The sequence below is a fragment of the Rhodnius prolixus genome, unplaced genomic scaffold (assembly GCF_049639745.1).
Source record: "Rhodnius prolixus isolate KJV_2025 unplaced genomic scaffold, Rpr scaffold_6, whole genome shotgun sequence".
Lineage (NCBI taxonomy): Eukaryota > Metazoa > Arthropoda > Insecta > Hemiptera > Reduviidae > Rhodnius > Rhodnius prolixus.
In genome coordinates, this window is record NW_027411634.1 from 34,863,262 (window position 1) to 34,887,610 (window position 24,349).

The window sequence follows — 24,349 nt, forward strand, 5'->3', positions numbered from 1 at the left end:
TAAAAAAAACTGATTAAAGATACATTTATTTATAAAATGTTTCTGAATAAATTAGAGAAGATTTAGATTAATAAAATGTTCAGGTCAAAACCAAAGAAACAAAAACTTACTACGTTTCTCAACAATTCTAAATACACAGTTTCTATGTTGAAATAATATTCATACGTAAAAGAGACTAGTCAAATAATCCAAAAAATTATCGGCCTTAAAAAAATAAATTATGTACATATGTCTCTTCGTTGAAAACTTGAATGTAGGTTTTACCCAAACATCGAGACACAAAGTAATTGAGCTTTTCAATTTTTTTTTTTAATTTCAACTTCCTCTTCATATTAGTCCATTGTATTGGTCATAAACTTAAGACTGGTACCGATGTTTGCAAAACCTTCATAAGGGGAATCCCTCCATAGAGCAATATTAATAGTTATCAAAATTGCAAATAATTCAAGATAACAAGCATAGCCAAATCTGGCCAAATCTGTTGAATAGTAATTCCTACTAGAAAAATATACAGGAAATACGCAAAAACTGAAGAAATCATCGTATGATCCAAAAATTAAACCACCGAATAAATAATATAAAAAAATTGTCAAAATTGGTACATGACATAACCACTCAGGTGGTTTGAATTCTTCCACGAAAATGTTTTCCGGCCATTTATCTTTATCATGTCCCAAATCTTCTCCAAATTTACGTACTGCAAAAAAAATAAGAAAACAAGACAATACAAATTTTTGAAATATTTTATAACAAGGTTACAAACAAATTTGTGTAAAATAATAAGTGCACTAAAAAGAATTAGGGTAAAAGTTGAAGCGCTCAGACTCTCTCAGTTCTAAAACCCAAAAGAATATTTAGACATTTTAATGTGATCGATATGATGGTCCACACTTTATATTCTTTTACTATATTAGTCGAGCCAAAGCTTTTTCTATATTCCGGTTTCGGATAAAATGAAACCACCTTAAGTTGCAACGAATTATATGGATGTTTAAAACTAATCAATAGGGTTGATGGTACTACAATTGATTTTAGCACCTGCAAATGGTTTCAGTGTAATCGAAACTGGTCGATTAATTCCAACTACACATTTTCTAGTCTTGAAGAGGGCATAACCCCTAAAATAGATATTTGCCAAGTAAAAAAGGATAGAGTGGATTTTTTGACAGGAAAAGAGTTCACTAAGGAGGAACACTTACCATTACTGATCCTCCGCCTCAATTCATAGAATTTGATTTCAATATCTTTTGCCAAAATTTGTACTTGTAAAGCTATAGTTCTTCCTAAATTGATAAGTAGCATTAAGTGCATAGGAAAACCTAGGATGGTGAATACAAATGCACCTATCTGACCGCCTCCAGTCGCTGGCAAAGGTGTCGCTAATCCTGAAATAAATTAAGATAGTTTGTAAATTATTTGTTTTTCAACTTTCTTGTTAAAAGAATTTTCACTTTTAAATTCCTCATAAGAATTGAAAAAATGTTAATCGATAAAGAAGTAAAAACATACAGAAAAATTAGAATTTCATTTCATTTATTTTAATAGGCAGAATGATTTAAGACATTTTTGATCCAGAAGAACAACTTCTAGAAAAGTTAGAAGTGTCTTTATATTTTCAACTTGATAAAATTACTTGTTCTCCGATGATTAATGTTTTCTTTTCAAAGAATGAAAAAAAAAATTGTATACAAACCACACGTTGTGAGCAAAGATGTAACAAAGAGTAAACTTCCTGAGTATGTCCAGAAAAATTTCTGATTTCCATAACTTGATTCAACATTTTTCATTACCATTTGCCGATGTAACACTGTATATTTATCAATGGTATCTTTCCAAGTACTTTCTTCTGGATCTATTAGTCTTAAATCTGTAGCAAGAGAAAGTGCCAGCGATCGTTCTTCTTTCTCGGTTTCTAATGCCTGTGAGAAAGAAAATATAATGTATTCTAGGAAACTTATTCTAAGAAATACTCAGGAACATATTGAACAGAAAATATTTTGTGATTAATAATTATTTGCTCAGAAGAAAGTGCCTCAAAAGAACAAAATAAAGGAAGTGACAAACTATGAGTTCATAATTGGTTTGCCTACAAAATAACGGTCTTTTACCCGTAAAACGTAATTGATTGCTATGGTGCGCCAAAAGATACACAATATTTTTGGATCTCCGTAACTGGAGCACAACCGCAAAAGTCAGACAACAATTGAAGACGCTCTTTAAGAAACCCAAGACCTGTGAGAGTTATGGAGCACTTAACTAGATAATCCATTTAATATTAAACAGTTTCTTAAATCACAGTACCCTCCGGCAGACTCTTAGAGATAATGCAAATGACGTTGCTATTTTATACATTAACGTATCTCCTAAGAATTGTTTCAAGAATGCTTACGAATCATAAAGTTAGACGACTTAATAACAGAAAATATTTCCACATATTAGCATTAGCTTTTAGAAGAATCAGTTAAAGAAACTGTAAACATTTTTTCAAGCACGTGACCCAAATTGAGTGAAATTAGAGCACGCCATAGAGCGTTTAAGGCCAAGAACTTCGACCAAGAGATTCGACCCAAGAAAGAAGAAGGATAACCTGAGAGAAAAACCTGAGGAAGAATACTAGAAAGGAAAGATATGGACTAATGTTAAAATAAAGGCCTTCGTAAAACCTTTTTGGGTAGAAGAGGGCGAAATAATAATACGAATATTCTAATCCGAGATTAACAATATTAATTGCCCGAGATTGACAATAAATTAGAAAAATGGCCTGAAAAGTAAAAAATTAAAAAATATAAATACTATTAAAAAACAATAATAATTACAAAATAACTTACAACGTTATATTCATATGGCCCTTCAGTGAGATAAAACAACAGTGCACCAAAAAGAATCCATAAAAGTAAAAATATTATGAGTGCCACCTGGCTTAGTATGACTCTGACAAGAGTATTAATTATTGAATCTGGGTCCCTCCAGTCCTCACTTGGAAGGAAGTAAAGTCGATGTGGAGGATAGTCTACTGCTAAACATCCTACTGACTTATACCTACTATTTGAAAAATGCAAACAATTGAAAAATATAGTTTAAAAATGCCATTTTTTCTATCAATTTCATTCATAATATTTTAGTGAGACCATATTAGAAAAGGCTCACTACTGATGGGATAATACCTTAAAATTTGAGAACAGTCTCACCTAGTGTTATTTGCATCGGGTGTTGGTAATTTTGTTCTTCTAAGACGATCTGTTAATTCTGAATTTGATAATTCAGTTGCATAGTGATGATTTATTCTTAATTTAGGCGTATGTCTTGCCATCTCTCTGTCAATAGTTGATATCTTTATGTCTGCCTCTTTTTCACTAAAAAATTTACCAAAGTTTGACTTTTTTGGTAAATATTTAGCAGCCCTCTCAGTAATTCGTCCAAAAATATGATTTCCTTCTTTCACAGCAGATGAAGTGTTACCGTGGGCTATAGAAGATTCAGTTAATTGTACTTCACTTAAAGGCGGAGATTCAGTACAAGTAATCACGGACGGTAACGATGCTGCAGTATCTGGTGCTTGTTTGTAATTTTTCATTTTTCCTGCTGAAGAATTACCTTCGATTTCAGCAATTTCTATACCACCTTCTTCACAGTCCATTTCACCGCCCTGTTCTGACATAGACGATGTTGCACATTTACTAGGGCTTGGAGTTCGACTGCTTCTCCAGTTCTTACCATTTGTTATCTGGACAAACATTAATTTTTTTTTTTCTTTTCTACATTATGTTTAGGAACTTTCATACGGCATGCCACTGCTAAAATAAAACAAAAGCAATGAAACATAACAAAAATAAAAATGAGAAGAAAATATGAACCTAAAACTAAAACAAATTGAAATAAAAAAAAAGGAAAAAGGCAATTTTTTCATTTTCTCATACCTCTTTCAGGAAATTTTAATCGGGTAAATTTTCAAATTCAAGTTTTCACCGCTTTGATGTTAACTCGGAATTTCGGTAACAAATTTAACTCTCCTAATTAAAATTTAAGACCCATTTTATGTATGGACCCATGTAGTGAAGTGTTTTTCACACTTCATTTTCATTGAATTTCAAAGATTTCTGCGTTTTTAGAGCGGGAAAACCTCTCAGGAGTAAACCCAATTAGGAGTAGGAGTTAAATCCAATTTTCTCAATATTATTTCTTCAAAGACAAACTTTCAAAATAGTTGAATCCCTAATCTAGTTTCGATTCAAAAATTTAGGATTTCTGATATCAAAACTTTAATAACAATTGTTTTTTTAATTTATACCCTTTGCAAGAACAAGATTGTAATCTCCACAATTCCAGAGCGTTTCCTACAAATCTAGGAACTTGCTCCATTCCTTTAATCGTAGCTTTGGTTAAAGTTAACAAAAGATGTAATATATTTATTACATTATGTGGGCTTCCTTAACGTTTTAAAGACATAAATAGATAGGACTAAAGAATGACAGTATGGCCTCTTTATATAACAAAACTTTTAAGTACGAACTGTTTATGGAGGAAACCCTCGAAGGAAGCCAGATAAATTGACGAAGTAAGCAAGTAGCAAGCAGAGAGTGTATTAGTGAGAGAGTTAAGTAAAAAAAAACCTTTTTAGGATTTATAAAAGGAAGAACTTGAAAGCAAGAGAGAAAAATTAGTGAAAAAATCTAATTAAATATTCTCATTCTAAATTAAAAAATTTAATTATAAAATTCTCAGAGTTATGATAATTAGTAATAGTAATTTCTTCGGATTTTCCGGAATCTGATCGAACTAACACTTATGGTGAAAACTATGGAGTACACAAAAGTAGTACTTACGAAGGAAACCCAAGTACTACTACCTCACTCAAAACCCATCTAAAATCAGTGTTTACGTAAAAAGCCTAAAACAAAAGAATAGTTTCCTTGGACGAGAGTAGTCAATTTATGAAATTTCAAGAAAGTTTCATGGCAACGCCATGTTCTTCAAATCTACATTTTTGAATTAGATTTAATCCTGAGGTGAATTTTAAAATGAAATGAACTTAAGAGAGAAATTAAATCCACCTCTCCCTTAAGATTGCTCAAATATGAATTTGACTAGGAAAATGGGCATAATGACCAAATAGAACCATAATAAAATAAAATAAAAATTTTAACAAACTAAGAAAATGACAGTTTCAATAAGTTTTAGAGATTTTCATGTTTGTACTAAATATATATACGAAATTTAAAGTACAAGAATGTGAGCTTCCTTCGGGGAGATCTCAAAAAATTGAAAAAACCCTTTGAGTACACTAGTTCTTCAGATGAGCGATTAGCGTGGACGGATCCCATTTTGATACCTAAAAGAAGTTAGTGTATAAAGTTTGAGCTACCTGCGATTATGGATTTTTGAGATATTTGATCAAACGTGCACATACGCCTATTTACCACAAATAACTTCTTTTTTTTCGAACTCAATGGACCTCAAGACAATTCCAAAATTTGACAAGATAGCAGTCAAATCAAATAATCAACCCTTAAAAAAATTATTTAAAAGTTTACTTTTACCTTTCTTTGTGGAATGTGCAGAAAAGAAAACATTGCCAAATAAATTTAAAAGAAAAAGAATTGAAGAAAATTGAATGAATGTTTTTTTTTTTTTACTTTAATTTATCAGTGTGCAAAGGTGTTCTATAAAAACTAAACTTTTGCAATACCTTAATTAAAAGTTGTGTACTCCTACGCAATCCATATTTCGTAGTGGCTTGGGTACAGGAATGTGTATCATTTTTATGTTCTTTATATTTTTTCCTATGCTTATGCAAATTGGTCAAATCATTTGCTGGTTCTTTAATGTTAGTTGTGTTGGAATCAATAACTTTGCTGGATTTAAAAACTTTTCTATTTTTCTTTTGATTTGATTTAACATTTGAATATGGCTTTAGGGCTAACATTTTTCATAATAAAAATATGTTTACATAAAAAAAAAGAATTAAAAATTACGGAACATACCTGTTTTAATCAAGAATAATAGCAACGTTCTAAAAACAACTGTAAATTCGAACGAAAAATAAAAATAAATGTGCAACAAAAATACTTCAAATTGATGGCAATCAAGGAGTTGTGTGTACTTGCTGAAAAGGAAATGAGTAGCAACTTGTGCGGCGAATGCACACAAATTGAGTTAGTGTGCAAGCTGAACTAAATGGATTACAAGGAAAGGCGCACCATCGAACTGATTAATCAGCCAAGCTTATGAAACCCTTTCTTTTCCCTAGAGAAGTTGACCTCAATCAATAGAATTTTTTAAAAAAATCTATTTCATTTAACTCTAAATCAGTATATTTTTTTCTCTGAAGGTAGAGTATTACGAAATAATCACACGTAATAATTTTCAAAAACATCGCAATACTTTAATTTTTTTTTTTCACATAAGTAACGTAAATTCTTGGAACTACAGCATAAGTAATTCATTACCAAGTAAAAATTATTCTCAAATTGAAATAATTTAATAAATATTTAAATAATTTTTTAAAATAATACATTTCTTAGGAACCAAAATCGATACGTAATTAACAAAACAGAAAGGAGATAGGAAAGTACCAGGTACACATAACTGTCACTCATTAGAAATTATAAAAGTTTTTAAAACTTATATCCCAAACACGCATTACAATTTAATCAATACATACACTGTAAACTTATTAATATGTAAAGGTATAAATTGTATGAATATTATAAAAAAATTAAAATACTTTAATAAATAATACCATTAGCTATGATTCTATAAAGCTGTTAAATTTTTTCTTAAAAATTTAAAAGAGAGATGAGGAAAAAACTACAATTATCGGTAACTAATAATTGGAAACCTGCAACGATGTAAGCAGTATAAGTAAATTTTTATGTTAACAAATACATCAGGAAAAATCGAAATTTATATCCTTCCTAAATATCAATCACCAAGTGTAATATTGCAGTGTCTGACAAAGCCTGAGATCAGTAAAGTGAGAGAACACTGGCCGAAAGCAGGTAGTTCACTCAATACAGAGCGGTTTTTTTCTACTCTCACTTAATCCTCAACATACTTTGAATGGCTAACAAGAGGAGTAACATTTTAATATCAGTTAACCTGTGAAATTTAGGGGAAAAAAAGATAGAAAAGTACTTTTACAAAAAAGGATGAATTAGCGGATACACCCATTTCGAAATTATAATTAATTTATACATTTTAAAAAATAAATAACACAGATAGAGCAATCAATTTTTTAGTTCTTGCTGAACCGTCAAAATAAAAATATTTATTAGTATTTAAAATAAACAATGCTAGAGGGGCAAAGGCAAGAAAAGGAAGTTAAATAAATCTAATGCTACTTCAGATATTATTACATTTAATCACTAAAATAATGCAGAATAAAAGTGAGTATTCGAATTTTGAAATAATGGCACATAAAAAAAGTCATAAATAAATTACTGACATTTTTGTAAACAACACCAATTTAGTAATAGTGATTTTTCAATAACAACTTCATAATTTCTCGGATTTTTCACTCCGATTATAAATTAAGCCGTCCAATAGACATTAATATAATTATCAATTAGTCGAAGGCGAAATCGTTTAAAAATTTAATAGCCCTAAAACATTTTTTAAAGAAAGTGACTTTTTTTTAATATGGTCCCAATAATACGATAGCAGTCAATTGAACTGTATTTTTCATTATCAAGTACAGAGAACGATGTCAACAAACCTCATAAATTTTATTTAAAAACAAAAAATACCCCTTAAAGTGAAACTAGTTAAAAAGAAAATTAATGCATTAGATTTATTTCGCAGTTTTAAATCTTCCTTAACTTTAATCTACTTAAGAGAGCCTTATTATATGAAGTTGTTGTTAATTCCATATTCTGCCTAAAAATTGAAACTTTTTCCTCCTTAGTAAACAAATAATATAGAAAGTTAAAGAATTTTACAATTGTTATATTTAAAAAAATATTTTCTTGTGTAACTTAATCAATTAAAAAAATGTCGCTCTAGTTTATTACAAGTGCCCACTAGTGTTTTACTTTATTATCCAATCTAAAAATTAATACCTACTTAATGCTAATCTTCAAAGAATTGATAACATTTGAATTTAACTGTTTTAACATTTTAAATTTTTCTGTTGTCGGTCCGAAACAACCATATTTTGGACGGTAATTTAGTTTAACTTTGGAGATGAAATACACAAGAAGAAACCTAATACAAAAACGGTATGAAATTCTGAAAACCTAGAATTGCTATAAAAACACTTCGTAAACCAAAAGAATTTAGCTCCTAATAATTGGCTTAATTTCTCTGGATAGGTTTTTAATTAAGTATTGAGAAGATCTTAGCGATTGGAAAGTCACAGAAATAAATTCATTTATTTGATGAAAAAATCTGGAGTACCACTAAGTCATACAAGGCAATTAAACAACAATAGTGGTAGGGAAAAGGAATGGAAGATGTTTCATGGCCTCCAAAAGAAGGATCTGGGTCGTATCTTCTCTTTTTAGTTGTGAAAGAACAAATATTAAGTTTTTCCAGATATGTAGCTGACAGTAATACAAGGAGACAAAGTATTTATGCATTACAAATTAAAACGCCAAGATCCTTATGCGTCGATGTACTTATTTATTTTTGATTAAACCTGAAACATCTACTATATTGCAGTCTGTACCTTCTCGTTTAATTAATTTCAGAATGTACATCCGTAATCATAAAGGTAAGCATCTTCAGATATTGTAGTTACTTATTCAAATTAACTCAAGGGAATAGGAATAGAATAGTCATAGATATATTTTTATTTTACGGACGGTTAATACCGAAATGAAGGGTACTTTAGAAGGTATTTCCATCATCTCACTGTGACTGAACTCTCTTTCACTCACATTTATTGATAAGAGAAAGTTCCGCGATCGCTCACTTACGATTAAGACGCGTAACTGATTAATTGTTCATATTTCTTGAAAATTATTCTTTCATTCTCAGTTCTTTACAGATTAGATAACTAAAATCTTAAAAATAAAAAATAACTTCATCTCATTAAGTTTAATACTTCAAACAGTTGCTTTTACAGACAGTAGTCATCCCCCCCACCACCACAAAGTACCTTACAACTTGTTAAAATTGGAATCCTTTCATCGCACTTCGCAAGCATTCTAACACCTTGTGAAACTTTCATAACCTAACCAATTAAACTAACCTATTCTAACATAACTTTCATTTTATGGGATGGGATTAGCTGAAGAATCCAGCTGCTAGTCCTTAGAATTTCTCTTCCTAGGAGCTTCTTACAGCTCAATGTCCGGTGAGTGATGTACAGCGTTGTCTGTAACAAGAGAACACTGTCCGGAGGCCCGTTTGGGGTGCACTGAAAAAAGCTACGCGCACCAATGACCTAATATTGACGCGCCCCCTCCAAAAAAATCTTCAAATCAAAGATAAAATACATTTAAAAATAAATAAATAAAATACTAGTATGTGAAAAAAATTACTGGAACGTACGAAGAATTCTGTAATTAGATCTAACCTGAAATTGGATCCAGAAGAAATAATTATCGAAGAGAATCGTCTTATATGGTTCAGAAATGCCATCATAATGACAGGCAATAAGTTGGCCATGCAAAGCACAAAGCCTAAGAGGGAAGCCTAAGGAAGTAGACCTATATGAAACCTCATAGAAAAAGAGGATTAAAAATACAACTGGCTTATAATAGACTTGAAGCAGACTAGACTTGGAGCGAACACTAAGTACGAAATAACAAAATAAAACAGTGATAAACGTCTACACACTATACGTATGTATCTTCAAATAATAATCGTCCAAAGCAGAGATCGCTAGGGAATATTTCTTTAAAAAATGCAACCTACACCAACAATTCTAAAAGAAAATGAATTCGAGTACGTTCCTCCCTTCACCATGTGCGCCTTAAATAAAGCAGTAAAAACAAATAGGGGTATAATAATACCTCTAGTCTCCATTCTTTTCAAACGGACACCTGTTGAGAAAGGAGAGTTTTCAACAAGTCACACGAGAAAACAAATGCAAGTATAAGGACATCCCACAGGGTCGATCGGATTTACAATTAACATAGACCAAAGAATTACAGCCTATTGAACGAATATTATCCAAAGTAAAGAATGATAAATGAAAATGAATAAATCATATTTTGAAAATATGCAAAGGAAAGGAATGATATATCCCAGATATACATTGGCTTTAGTCTAGCGCGCGTAGATAGGAAGATGCTACAACTGATTTGCTCGAGACTTCTGCTAACTAACCACATGGTAGCAGTGAAAAAGTCTTGAGTATTGAAAACACGTACAAGTAAAGGAATCATTGCCAAGTTCTGGAATATTGCAATCACTTCGCAGTATAAGTACAAAAAAAATACAAAATTTTGTGTTTTCATAGGCATCACAAATGGTCAATATTACTGATATACTTAATTTTATATTATTTGCATTCTTGGCCTGTGATAAAATTAGCAACATATGCTTCCCACGATCATCTATATCAAACGCATCTTGTAAAAAAAAAAGTATAATAACAGATTAATAATGCCCACAGAATTGAAGTAGAACGAGGTAGTTAGGAATTTCTATCCGAATTATTGAGTGGGTGTCCTTTAAGTTAAAAAAATGGTACTTTCTGCCTTCGTCCCCTTTCAAAACTAATTTTCAGTTTCAATTTCTCAGAAAAATGTGCATAATTCAATGATTCCAGTCACTTACAATAATTTATTGGCAGTAGAAATAATTTAATTTTGCCCTCTTTAGAGTTTTATGATTTTAATTTACACAATAATGTAAAAATAAAATTATTTAATAAATATCTATAAGCAACATCACAACCATAATAATAAGAACTTTATAATAAATAAAAGAATATAAACTCAAACACTTGTTGCTATCTTTAACTTAATTTTCTACCCTAAAGCATGTTTTAAAGAATTGTGTAAGAAGCAGAAGGAAAGTAAGTACAATTTTAATATAATATAATAATATCCTGTTATTTTTAAGGGAAAAAAAAGGATCAAAATTCTCATAACCGTAAACCGTAAAAGGATCGGAATACAGATATCAATCAGAATCAGTCACTATCATTTTATGCACAGATTTATGGCAATTTACCATCTTTTGATAAATAGTACATGACTAGAGAATGAATGCCTACATTACATGGTAAATACAAAAACAGCCATTTACTTCTTAATAATAATCAACATATTTTTTTTTAAATTAATGTACCTTACATCTGGAGTTGTATTTATAACGGTCCGACACTGACTTTATTATCAAATCATATTTCAAACTATTTTCTCTTTGAAACCTACTACGCCAACTGTCCCTGATCACATCTGCTTTTCTTTTTACACCTGGTGCATGTACCAAGAATGCTCCGTCTAATATAACAAAATGATATCTAAGCAGGCACATTTCATGCATCTGTAACAAATAAATAAAGATCACGAATAAAGTAGAGATAAAATATCAAATTTCAGTTAAATACAAAATATAAATAAAAAAGATGAAAGAAATGTAAGGTCCACAGCAACTGGAAAGCTTATTAAAACCTACTACGAAATATGATAAATAGTGAGAGAGGAAGCTCTGCCAAGTTTAATAGAAATTCAACATATCTTCGACAAAAATAAAATTACTTTTTCTACAAATTTGGTTAAATATTTGAAATATTATTAAATCAGAATAATTGAGTTACACATGGTACCTGTGTCATTTTGTCTTGCTGGCCTTCCCATGTCAGGACTTCGCTATAAAGTGGTTCAGTATTAGTACCAATAAACACAGGTTCCCATCGATGGAATGGAAATTCACGACGAACTACGAAGAATGGCTGTAGAACAGAAAAATGACTATACGAATTTATTATATTTATTATGAATTGTTATGTTTTAATCATTTGCTACATGATTGGAATACAATGCAGTGCAAAGCATTTCACCTGTATTATGTCATCTGTTGTTGGTGACTTCTTAAGCAACCATCGAGGTAATCCAGGGAAACGCTGACAATGACTGCAAACCCAACGATGAAAGTAAAATGCACGATTTTGTGCGTACATTTCCAATAATTGAGATTTTACATCAGGTACCACATCACTCGCTACTACTTCAAATACTGGTATTACATACACCAATTTATCTGCAAAATTTTGAAAAGACATTCCACTTTTCTTTTCCATTGAATGAACCATTTTCATGAAATTTGTGACTAGATTTCGACTAGGTAAAAGTTCAACATCTGATACTAATATAAATGATGTTTGTGCAGAAAAACGTGCTGCATTACGAGCTACGTTTACTGGATAAGTAAGTGCCATTCGAGACCTGCAACAAAATTACCAAAAGCTTATCCCTTAATAAATACCGACTTAAGAACTTCATCCGCAAACCAACCTGAATGTGTACAATTTCTTAGTAATTAGTACAGAGGGTGTCGTGCAGTCTTTAGGCATGAGAAGAGCAGCAGGGCAAGCTGAAAGTTGAGGAGGATAGTTGATGGGGAAAATGAAATGGAGAGCAACCCTATTCATGCTTGGAAGGCAGGAACACAGTCTTTCCAGAAGACATACCATCAGTGAAGCATCAGTTCCAGGTACATAAGTCGCAATGCTAAGTGGACCCTCCCACCTGGAAGCAAAATAAAAAGCCTCTTTAAATAGAAAAGATGTTTATCATAACAAACTTTCTCGTTATAATAAGCTTTAGATTAGTTTATCAAATTGCTGTAACCCATTACAAACCTTTTAAGTACTTCAGCTAGGAAGTAGATAAACTCAGGAGTGGCGTGGGTACAATAAGTTACTTTATCACCACTGTCAGCATCAGATCTGTTATAACTCGGTACCAGGACGTTGTAAACAATTCTATAATTACTATCAGCACCTATTTCGGGCGTATATTTCACATCGTTATCGGTCAATTCTAAAATATCTGGAAGGCCAAAACCGAACTGACAGTAACTAACATTTTGTGGTTTAAACTTTTGCAGAAATAATCCTGGCACAAATGGTTTTTTTTCTTCAGCAGCTTGAATACTGTCATATTCTTCGTTATTTCTGGTATTATCTGCGAGGGCAGACTTGCGTTGCTGATAAATTTTTCCTATTAGTAGAACAAAACCAAATATAAAAACTAGCAAGCAACATTTTGTACGAAGGCAACGTATGATCAAGAGGTAGCATCTCATCCTAGGTTTGTTTGTCATCAGGAATGTCATGCAGTAAAACCTTTCCAGTGGCACAGTAAATCCCTACACTCAGCAGTACTTTCTTCGATTTTGGATATTACTTTCATAGGTTTTTTGTGACGTTCTTTAATCAATATTCAGTCTTCTAATTCTTGAAAGAATGAAAAAAGAAATCCAGCTTTGAATATGTCAAATTCATAATAATAAAAAAACACTCACTGGTAGTAATTTATTAAGGATGGAATGCAATCGGATGGGAGTTATTATAAATCTGCATGTCTTCTTTAAGTTCCAGTTTAAATACCTTTTTGACCACTTTCACATCTTGATATGTTTAAAATACTGATGAAGAATCAAGCTCTCATTATGCGAAATTCTTAAACCATTCATACACACAAATTCAAACTACAAACCCAAAAATTTGGGTTACTTGATGTAAAACAATTCTGGAAAACTAGGATAACCTTTTTGCTTTATAACCTTCCTTTTGGAATTACCATAAACTGAACCATTCAAAATTCAAATCTTGAACTAGAATAGAAGCTGCTAATAATTAATTAGAAATATAGTTCAAGGATCATTGAAGGATAACCTGTGTATAAATATTTTTTTAAGATATGTAAACGAAATTGGTTTATGTCAAATGTAGATTTTTTAACGCATTCAGTGCTGACACACTATTCTATTCAACTACTTGTTTGTTCTTCTTTACAGTTTCTCTCGAGTTAAGTGGGAACACATTTGGTGCAAGAAAAAATAAAACATTCTATTTTCGGGAATTATTAAATTGTTACAAACCTAATAAAATTCGTTAAATGATTTAACGTTTTATGAACGAATAAAATCAATTAATTTTACAATAAAACATTTTAATTTTCGAAAATACTTTCTAAAACATTAATTTTTCAGTAGTCGAAAGACAATAGCGGGTTACGAGCTTTGCTCAAATAATCTTAGAAGGTTAGGAAAGCAATAACAAGTACACTCTCGATGGCAACACTGATAAGATTTTAAGTTTTAGAGAAGGGAAAACCTTTAGAAGCAAGGTAGGTAAGGAATGGCAACGAAAGAAATAATTGTGAATTTGGATCAATCTACAAACGTATGTATTAAATTATTAACAGTTACTGTAAAACTTGAACTATTTGAAATTTTTGAAACTTATGAAATAAAAATATCACATTAGAAATTGCGTTTCGCTTGTAATCTAAGTAGAATGTTTAAATTCTAGTTGAATATCTTCAAACGAATGTTTTGATCATACATTGCAAAATAATATAAATTTACATTCCTTTTGTAGGATGCTTCAAATAATGATTCTCCATCGGATAGAGAATATCCTCCTGCCTATCTCGAAAGGATACATTTTACAGTGGAAGGTACCGAAAGAGGACCACCTCCAACATATGAAGAAGCAATGGATCCCGCTGGTAAAATTAATTTAATCATTTTAATTCTATTATATTTAGTAGTATCTCTTTACTTCATAAAAAATAAAAATTATTATATTTTGACTAGTAGTTCCAATTAGTTCATAAGTAGAAGTGTTAAGTAAGACCTATTTAAAGTTGGTCCAGTTTGTTATTTTTTAAATCAAATTGAGTAGTAGCAGTAAATAATTAAGACAACACACTATTTAATGTGTTACTTCTTAAGCATACAAAAATAAGCCTTAATCTTAAAACTGTGAAAAATTTTAGGCATTTAGAAAAAGAAAAGACTAGTAGGTAAAACACAGAATTGTTTACTTGAAGGATTGAAATACTTATTTATTCACAACTTATTAAAGAATTATTCTTCTGAGGTCATAAGATATTTAATTCCAGAGTCATTTTCACTATAGTCAGACGGTTCTATTGGCTATCAAGTCTTTGGAAACCTACTCGAAGCTAGTAAGTACACTTGCAGATCCTGGCGAGAATCGGTAGCCAATGTAAGGTTCGTGTGAGCATCCAAGCATTAGAGATATCGGCCGGCAGATTGGTTGGCTCGGAAGAAGTCCCATGGAGCTTTCACTGGACCAAAACCTTTTTGTGGCTCAGCATTATGCCTTATGAGAACAGCCAAAAAATAGTTAGAATGGGTTGAACCCCAAATGTTGGACGGCCATTCGAATGATCGTAATGCTCTTGACAGGCTGACGAAACTTAAGCGTCTGATTAAGCTGTAATGATTTCTGTCCATCTTGTTCAGATAGTTTTCAATTTAATTTGCTAACTTTTCTAATGTTCCTTCACCTTACATAGTTAAGCTTAGTTTAAAAATAGAAACTATTTTCCCTTTGGTAGAACACTACAAGAATACTAGAGACGTTTTCCCATAGTTGAAAAAAGCGTAAAAAAACGGCTGCTTTGTTTCTTTAAACGTCTTTTGCTTTTCTTTGGCTTGGTCCAGCAAGTCTAATAAATAACAATTTGTTGTCTTCCTCTTTCGTGCTCCCATATTTGTTCCCTAATCAGTAAGAGAATTCATGTTAAAGATGTAATGACATAACTAGAGCATCCACCATATGAATTAACACCCATTACACTTAGGGGGAAAACAATTATTAGTGCTATGCTCAATGAATACGTACAGACAAGTGAATTTGTCACTTGTTTAATAAAAGATGCATCATAAATTTCTAATTTTAAAATACCTTTTTTTGGTGGCGGTGCATCAACTGCGGTGGTTATGTGTTATATTATTCATCTTTATGTGTCAGATATGTTTTATCATTTACTGTGGTGTCAGATAATTGAGGAAGTAAAAGTATTAATTATATCTTCTTCTGACCACATAGAGTGCTAATAATGTGGCTACAAGGCTCGAGTTCGACCAGCACCGAGCAGCGCTTTGACTTTTTATAGCCCAATTTAAATTATAACGGGAAAAATAATTATTAAACACAATTTTGAAATTATATTATTTAGTGCCATATTTTATTTAAAAAGCTCAGAAATCTTCGCATGATTGAAATTTTAGTAAGTATACATAGCTTATTGCTCTGTAGATTTGTACTCAACGGGATTTCCAGTTGGTTAGGTGTTGAGAAAAGTTGTATTGATTAACTCACAACAACGGTGTTCTAATTCCTTGAGGTTAAAGTAAGGCTGTATTTAAAATACAGTCCTAAGTTTAAGTTTGAAACTTGTCTTATTATAAGAAATACGTTTAAATATTTTTAATTATTTTCAATTGTCTATTAAACAAAGTAGCATTCATATTTTCCTTTAATCCTTTGATTAAACCATTATAAAAGCGTTAAACCTAGTCAACTAATTACGTTGAGTTCCTTCTAGTTATTCGATAGCAAAATATTACAGTTATTTTCTTAATTACGATAATTAATTAATTAAAATAACAATGAAAAATTAATTATATAGTACATGCAAACTAAAGGTGAAGGAACAATTATTATTAAAGAATTACGAATATTTTAATTTCAAGTTAATATACGAAAAATACAAAATAATTTTTTATTTTTGCTTACCGCTAGTTTGAGGAAGTGTTTTTTTAATTTTGAGTTCTTACGGGAAATAAAAGTTTCGAGTCACTCGATTACCAAGTGCAGACTTCCAAGTAATGAAATGTGGTACCAAAAATCGCAATAGGTTTTGATTTTATATTTCATCTATTCATGGGGTCGCGAAAATAAGTTTTTGTTAAAAATCGCATATCCGAAAATGCCATTTTTTTCATTATTTAAATTCCCTAACAAAAATTCTTCTTTTGTTTAAACTTCGTTAGCTCATTGCCTGCATTAGATCTGCAGTTTTTCTTTGTTTCATTGTCCCAGGTAAAGATATTGGTTCTTACGGGAGTGTTGGGTTAAGCTTCCTAATTGTAGTATATGATCTCAAAGGATCAGATAAAATGAGCGGGTTTGCAAAGCTTTGAATGTCCCGATAACAATTGAGTGATTAGTAATCTATCTTTGGCTTCGAAATGGGAAGAATTGTTGATTTGCCATGAAACAGGTATCTTCTGAGAAATTGAGCAATCAAATGGAAATTCTAATCGAAAATTTTAAAATGTAAATTAAAATTATGGAGTTTTGTTAGTTTCGGCCAAGATTTATGAATCTCAGTTTAATAGCGCTCGTTTAATTCTGTCCTCTCTTTAATACAACTGACAGCGCTTTATAAACTTAGAACTTTCCACCACCTCATGAAAGTCTATTAACTTTGCTGCAGTAAACAGTTAGGAAAAACACTAATATAGGATCAACCCAATAATTTTTATGCAACAGTGAAAATGAAAATAGGGAACAATTATTATTTGGTTCTAGAAAAAAGGAAATATTTAAATATTTTAAATGTGAAAAAAACTGACATTTACATGAAAACAGTTGTTTTAGTATTAATAGATGAAAAGAGGAATTCTTTTAAAGTGGTACATACAGAGAACCAATGTTTGGTTAAAAGGTAGGCAATTAGTCGTTTTAGGTGGGGATTTTTGATGGATAGTTTCTAATGACTGGATCGCCACTTTTACACTGTTCTTTCCTAGCATTGGTGTAGTTTAAGCTCAGTTGAAATCGAGCACAATGGAAATGCCTTCTCAAAATCCCACTCTACATCTGCACGAACAGCAACAACGGGGTAATTTTTAAAAAGTTGTTTTTCATGTTTGTTGGAATAGTTGACTTGCGAATGGTACTGTTTACAGAATTTCCTACATTAATATTGGTTTTATTAAAAATGGCAAATAGTAAAAAAGTAAAGTAATACCTATTTTTTCAGGCGGGCTTTAAACGCGAATACCAAACTGCTGTCTTGGATGAAGGCGACCAGCAAACTATAAATTTCTCATGTAAACGATTAAATAAAATCCAAGACCAAGCCAGTACCCCAATTTTAGCCAGTACAACTTAGTTTTGCGCGCGTCATCTCTAACCTCTCGGCTATTGTGGCATTTAAAATCGCTATTCTCGGCTTTTGGCTTAAGTCAAAATGTAAAAATGACAAATGTATGTTGTTTTTAACAGTTCGCTAATATTTCGAAGATTTAACTAACTTTCTTCTTCATCTTTGCTTTGCATAGGGGTTAGCTACTTTATGACAAAGTTGATTATTAGTTATAACCTAGAATTTTGGTATCTTTCTCTTATTTTTATGAATTTATTTCTTTACATAAGATAACAACAAACGTTTCAACCCACGGAAATCAGTGGATTTCTTTACTGTTTTGTATTAAAGCACTTCAAATTTTTGGGCCTATCGTCTCATTTATTGTTTTATTTAATTTTTATTTTCTCTTTATATATATGATAGAGAGAGAGAGAGAGAGAGAAAAGAATTTGTTTTATTACAAATTTTTTATGACAAGAGTTTAGTTATCCATTTCCCATTTATCTTTGCTCTTATTTTTCTTAATGTTGTGAGAGTACTTTATAAGTAAGGCAAACGTTTCAAGAAAAATTGAATAATTGTAGGCTTTCTTAATCACAAGTAGCGTTTAAGTACTCTTTTGAGACAATTTGCAATTTTTATGCTCTGCAACATCCGCTATTATATTCAACGTTTTAGAAAACATAAATATAATTTATAAAAATTTGATTTCAGCTGCACCACCTCCTACATACGAGTCAGTAATTGGTAGAGTACGAGAAGTACACAAAGAATCGAGTGGTACCTTAGATTTTATCAAGAAAATAATTCTTCTTTTAGCTGGGACAGGTAACAATTTTTTTTTACTTTGATTTTTTTGTTTTTATTTATATATTACGCGTTTTAAGGCATGATCGTAATGGTTTTCATTTATTGCAGTAACAGTTTTTGATAGTTATCATTCTGAACCTTAGTCAAATTCACAGGTTTTTACAAAAGGTGCCAAATAACATCAGTTTCAATGCCTTTTTTGGACTGCAACTTAAAGGTGTTACAACTTAGATTTATAACTTTATAAGAATAAAATTTTTTTGATCAGGCCGAATATCTCAGTAGTAATTTCGGAGATTCTGTGCGGTAAATGTCCCAATATTGTTAAAAATTGCTTACAATTAAAACAGTTTATTAATTAATTTATTATTGATAGATTACCAATTTGAAGGCGCACATTTTAAATCACTGGAACTTGTTAGTTTGTGCCTTAAAATTCGGACGTAATTAGTCTCAGGGACATTTAACTTGATAGCTTAGAATGGACATTCTTGCCGTCAAATTGGTAGAACACGTCAGAATTTATCTTTAAACATTAAACATTACCAGTAATTTAAATGCAATCCACCTTATGACCTTTGAAGTTATAACTGCTCATTTAAGTGTTCTCTTTTTCTTAATTAAGGTAAGTGTATCAAACTGAGTATTTTACTTTGGTAGTCTTGCATCAGAGATGGGCACTGATTAAAAATACAATTTAATCTTAAATTTAATTGATTAAATTTTTTTAAATTTTAATCAGAATTTAATGGGCGAAATTAATCGTACTTTTAATCATATGAAAATTAATTAGTGAACTAAATTTCAAAAGTAATCGTTAATCAAACCAAAAAATTATGATTAAATCTAAGAATTTAATTGAACTTTAATTTTAATCACCGAATTAATTTAATTTCATTCATTAATCAAATTGATTTAATAGTTTGGTTCAGAGGGAATGTGTCCTATTATTAATTTGATCTTCTTTTTTCTTTTTATTATGCCATTCTAAGTTATAATAAAATTCAATTACATTCGTAAATTATGGTAGGAAAAAGTCATGTGAGTGTTAATATGAGATTCTTTTCATGAGAAATTGAAGAGAAACTATCGAATATTGGCGAAAACGATCTTAACTTGTGAAAAAGTTATTGAATTTTCTCTTTCTCATTTACTACTTTTTGTTCACACTAAATATGTTCTCTACAAAAATTTACCAAAATTACGACAATAGAATATCGCGTGAGTGTTTTAACAGATTTTTTGTAGCAAAGTTTTGAAATGTAAAAAAAAGTTATATAGAATTTTTAAATTAGTTTAATGAATAAATTAATAGCAAATACTAGATAATAGGTTGTTTTTCTGATCTAGAAAATCCTTTTTCAATCTACACAGCATCTTTATCCTGATATTAAATATCTCATAAGCATAAAATCATTAAATATATTTTCGAATTGTTTGTTGCAGTTGGATGTACAATATTAATAGCAGTAACGATAGTAATTCCTATCGCCATGATGATAGTCGGAGGCATGTACCTTTCAGATTGCCCTGTAAATAACAATATACCTCTGTATTTACTTGTTGGTGGTAAGCAAACTTTTATATTCATAATACTTACAACTTATTATCTTTATACCAAAGAGATTGTGTGAACAAACATCGAAAAATAACTTTTTACTTTGTATTAGAAGTATTTATTAGATTCTGGTTTAGTGAAATTCGAATTTTAGCCGAAAGTTTATGTTTTAAGGGCCACCCTGTTGAGTAAGAAAGCTATCCAGGTGTAACAGCATAACTCAAAAACGAAAATTCCCAGAAATTTCAAAGTCTGTTTCGTACACTGCCATCAATATATCACATTAAGGATTTAGTCAAAATTTATTAGTTGCAGCAACACTCTACTGACAATTTATTTATTTATTTATATTTTTCACGATTTTCCATAAACTGGTTACTACCTGTATTATGTTTTTGTTCTTTTGGGTTGGTCAGGAAAGAATAGAAACCTTTTTGCTCAATTTTGTATTCATTTATCTTTAGTCCTAGAAAAGAATTCAGAATTATGACTGGAATGTAGTACAGGTTCTAAATTTAACGCAATAAACTTAAAAAAACGTTTAACTTTGTGTGGGTCAAAAGAACAAACTCCTTTCCGTATCTATGTAATTTTCTGTGAAATTTGTCTCACGACAAAGATGAAATCTTACGTACTTTTTTCGCTGCGATAACGTGTGTTGCTCTTATCTCAACGATCCCTCATCTCTATCCTTTACGCAGTTTTGAACTATTTTTGATGTACTTAGCTAAGAACTCCTAAAAGGAGATTGCCTTTGTAATTTTTGCGTGCCCTTTGTCTTTATTTGGGAGATTGCCTTACTCTTAATTTAGTATTTTCTTTCGCTTCCTCGTAGCTAAAACACATATTAAATGCTTCGTATTTTTTTTTTAATGAAAAAATTCAAAATTTACACATTAACTTTAGTACATTTGTTTTGTGTAATACACATTTACTATAATCCAATCTATCTTATATAAAAATCGTTTTAGGTTTCTTTGGAATATTGAAACAGATTTTACAACTTTATTGCCGTATTAAAAGAGGACATAACAGAAATGCCAATAACGAAGAGGAAAGAGCAGAAAGGACTTCTACAGTTCAATCACTTCTATCATGTTTCATGTTTATTTGGTTTATTTTAGGTAAGAATTATAATAAATAAATAAATTCATGGTAATTGTACTTGTTTGTATGTATAAACATCTCCGTACTTTATATCGCTTTTAAGCACCCACATGCTTTACAAAATAAACCAAAATAATACGGTGGTTCCTAAACGTCATTGTCAAGCAAGCGGAGATGTATCTATTGCATTACATACACTTCTTGTCCTTAAATAGCACCCTCACTGGTTTCCTAAGGAGCAAGCGTAGAGAAATTTCTCTTAGTTTAATATAAAGGATTTAACAATTTTGGTTTCTGCGGATATTGCCGACTATTTGCTGTTTTCTTTTTTTTTTTGCAATGAAATTTAATCGAGATTTAGTAGATCGATATTCTTCCCGATACTGAGCGAATATTTTAATAAATATCTGATACCTTGAGTGGTTTTTCTCATCGGATTACTTTCAGGAACTTCAGCAGCAACCAATCGAATTCATGGAATAAGAATCTCCATAGCCTATTTTACCCTTTGTTATGGAGTATCCAGGCGTCAGGACGTTAGCGGTCATCATTGTAGTAACCATTTTATTTACAGTTTTTTTATAATAGTAAAGGAGTAAATGGTTTTACGACACTTTTGGCGCAGATGCTTCCACCTCGAAGTGCTTCGGTAGCTTCGGTCTATTCTCTATTAACATTTTTATTAACAATATTTGTCGGTACAAATATAAAGTAGCGATGGGATCTAAACTTACTAGTGTGCACTAGTAAACACTATCACAAACCTACCCGTACTAGTTAAAACAGCATATTCTTGCTAAATTTGATATCAATAAAAAAATGAAAACCATATAAATAAAACTTGTTGCAGGTTCATATTGGGTGTACAGTGAATATAAACCAAACTTTGAACCAAAACGTGGAACATATTGTAATAGAACTGTTTACCTGTTTGCATTTTGGCAGATTACCGTCATATATATTGTGTTCATCATGATGACTTTGTGCCTATGTTCAGTTAGCCTGTGTGTAATCGCTTGTGCACGTAATCTAAGGTTTACTGAAGATCGTGAGTCTCAGCCAATACAGGAGTGATTTTTATTTGTAACAAGTTAATATTTTGTTTAAATGATAACTTCTTATTTTATTTTTTGCTCAAAAAAAAAAAATTAATGTACGTATATAAACACATACATACATGTAATTCTTTTTTTTTGCAACGGCTTAACCATTATGTTATTGCTAATAATGGTTTGTTAACGCTCTGCAATCCTATCTATTGTTGCTGATTACAAGAATCTGTATTATAAAGGATCTTGGCCATCATCTTCTGTGCTTTTTTTTGTTTGTTATATGACCACAGTTTTTGAGTGACGTTGTGCCATTTGGTTAAAAAAAATATATTTATATATGGGAATAAATAAATTTGAGTATATTTTTTTAATAATTTTTTTAGTAAACATATGTATATTGTATAAATAAATTTCGGAGACTGCATAATAATTCGATTATATATAGTACCTTGATTTATTAGAACGAAATTTTGAAAAACATTTAAGAAAGTAAAATTCTTTGTTTTTTATAAAATACTCTTTCCTTAGTAGAAATTAGTAGAAAATAATGACCATACATTTCTTTATACTTTTCAAGCAAAAGTTACCTTTAATAAAATAAAAGAAATAATTATTAATCTAGTTTTGTTCCATACCAAAATGGAGTTGTGCTCTAGAGTTAAACGAATGAATTACAGGTGTGGTAATTTTTTGGTAATAATGAATTACAAAGTTTCTTTAGCTCTAAATGTGCGATCATTCAAAAAATTCAAACTGAATTACATAATTTTCGTAGAAGGGAGAGTTAAGGTAATTACCAGTAAAATTGATTTTTTAAAATTCATAATTACATGTATATTTACCCGAAGTACTCATAAAAAATAGAGTTTTTAACAAGATTCAAACAATGAATAGATCAAGGCGACCGGCAAAACGGTTTTGGTCAAAGATCGATCAGTCAGAAGTGGTCGAATTTCACGAAATTATATTTTTATTTATTTATTATAACCCAATTTTTTTCATCAAGAACGTCCGTTGTATACCTTTACAGAATGTTTTATTTCGTGGTTTTTTGTTTCTGCGAAAATTCATTTCAGGGTGTTCTGCGATAGGAATCGCTTTTACAGCATTTATTACAATCCTAAAATCACAAATTTTATTATAATAAATCAATAAATTTTTCGCACCAAGATTTATATAGTGGTGTTATCAGTAGCAAGCAAATCCCTAACTTTTATCAGTTCCATGAATTTGTATGACTCAATCAATCCGAGCTGTTCAGAAGAAAATTATCGATTATAGTTTAAACTAAATCTAATTTCTAGCTGATTAACCGATTTTCCTTAAACTTGGAGTTTTAGCAATGTTTACTATGTTTCTAGATTTATACCGGTGGATCATTAAATTTTTCTGAGTGGGCAGTTTAAAAGAAAGATTATCACTTTTAACTACGCAGAACCACCCGTGATAGAAATTTTCCTAGAAAAATTCAAATCAAAGTGATTTTCATTAAATCAGAAGCATTATTTGAGAAAATCGCGAAAAAAACTGAAGAAGTCGCTTCAGTAATTGTTAGTCGAGTGATTGTTCCCCATGATGTTTATAATTATTGAATCCTCTCGAGTTTAATAAGCTCTGCATATATTAAAAATATTAACTTTCAAACTGCAAGATTTTCTAGTAAATCTTGATGGGTTTCAACCCTTCTCAGAAAAATAAGCCTATTTAACTCTTTTTTTGTCCAAATATCAAATAGGCTTATTTTTCTGAGAAGGGTTAAAAAAATATATATATATATTTTTTAAGTA

General features: G+C 30.7%; 2 protein-coding genes and 1 long non-coding RNA gene across 4 annotated transcripts; 1 reads left to right on the top strand and 2 right to left on the bottom strand.

The window, feature by feature from the left end:
* Positions 1–10: 10 nt before the first annotated feature.
* On the bottom strand, positions 11–13,770 carry LOC141460662 (uncharacterized). Its single transcript, XM_074140892.1, has 10 exons — positions 12,758–13,770; positions 12,411–12,644; positions 11,957–12,341; positions 11,723–11,848; positions 11,242–11,439; positions 3,189–3,724; positions 2,829–3,042; positions 1,694–1,919; positions 1,200–1,385; positions 11–697 (listed from the first exon to the last, which is right to left on the bottom strand). Exons 1-10 carry the CDS (start codon positions 13,231–13,233, stop codon positions 333–335), a joined length of 2,946 nt encoding a protein of 981 aa, XP_073996993.1. The 5' UTR covers positions 13,234–13,770; the 3' UTR covers positions 11–332.
* A 313-nt stretch (positions 13,771–14,083) lies between these two features.
* LOC141460686 (transmembrane protein 272-like) lies at positions 14,084–22,924 on the top strand. Of its 2 annotated transcripts, XM_074140945.1 has the most exons (6): positions 14,084–14,305; positions 14,504–14,633; positions 18,750–18,863; positions 20,292–20,414; positions 21,375–21,527; positions 22,361–22,924. In XM_074140945.1, exons 1-6 carry the CDS (start codon positions 14,261–14,263, stop codon positions 22,582–22,584), a joined length of 789 nt encoding a protein of 262 aa, XP_073997046.1. In that variant the 5' UTR covers positions 14,084–14,260; the 3' UTR covers positions 22,585–22,924. The 2 variants fall into 2 exon arrangements, with proteins under 2 accessions (XP_073997046.1, XP_073997048.1); XM_074140947.1 differs by lacking the exons at positions 14,084–14,305; positions 14,504–14,633 and adding an exon at positions 17,670–17,786.
* On the bottom strand, positions 20,252–22,581 carry LOC141460701 (uncharacterized). Its single transcript, XR_012462302.1, has 4 exons — positions 22,438–22,581; positions 21,039–21,238; positions 20,786–20,869; positions 20,252–20,375 (listed from the first exon to the last, which is right to left on the bottom strand). It is a non-coding gene; the product is annotated as an uncharacterized lncRNA (long non-coding RNA).
* Positions 22,925–24,349: the final 1,425 nt, after the last annotated feature.

Bases quoted from the DNA above. Each gene is read 5' to 3' on its own strand.
- LOC141460662 (XM_074140892.1), bottom strand. From the start codon at position 13,233: ATGACATTCCTGATGACAAACAAACCTAGGATGAGATGCTACCTCTTG. The intron at 12,645-12,757 runs GTTTGTAATGGG...TTTTGCTTCCAG, and splicing joins CTAGCTGAAGTACTTAAAAG to GTGGGAGGGTCCACTTAGCA. The intron at 698-1,199 runs GTAAGTGTTCCT...TTTTTTTTGCAG, and splicing joins GAGGCGGAGGATCAGTAATG to TACGTAAATTTGGAGAAGAT.
- LOC141460686 (XM_074140945.1), top strand. From the start codon at position 14,261: ATGGCAACGAAAGAAATAATTGTGAATTTGGATCAATCTACAAAC. The intron at 14,634-18,749 runs GTAAAATTAATT...ATTTGATTTCAG, and splicing joins AGAAGCAATGGATCCCGCTG to CTGCACCACCTCCTACATAC. The intron at 21,528-22,360 runs GTAAGAATTATA...AACTTGTTGCAG, and splicing joins GTTTATTTGGTTTATTTTAG to GTTCATATTGGGTGTACAGT.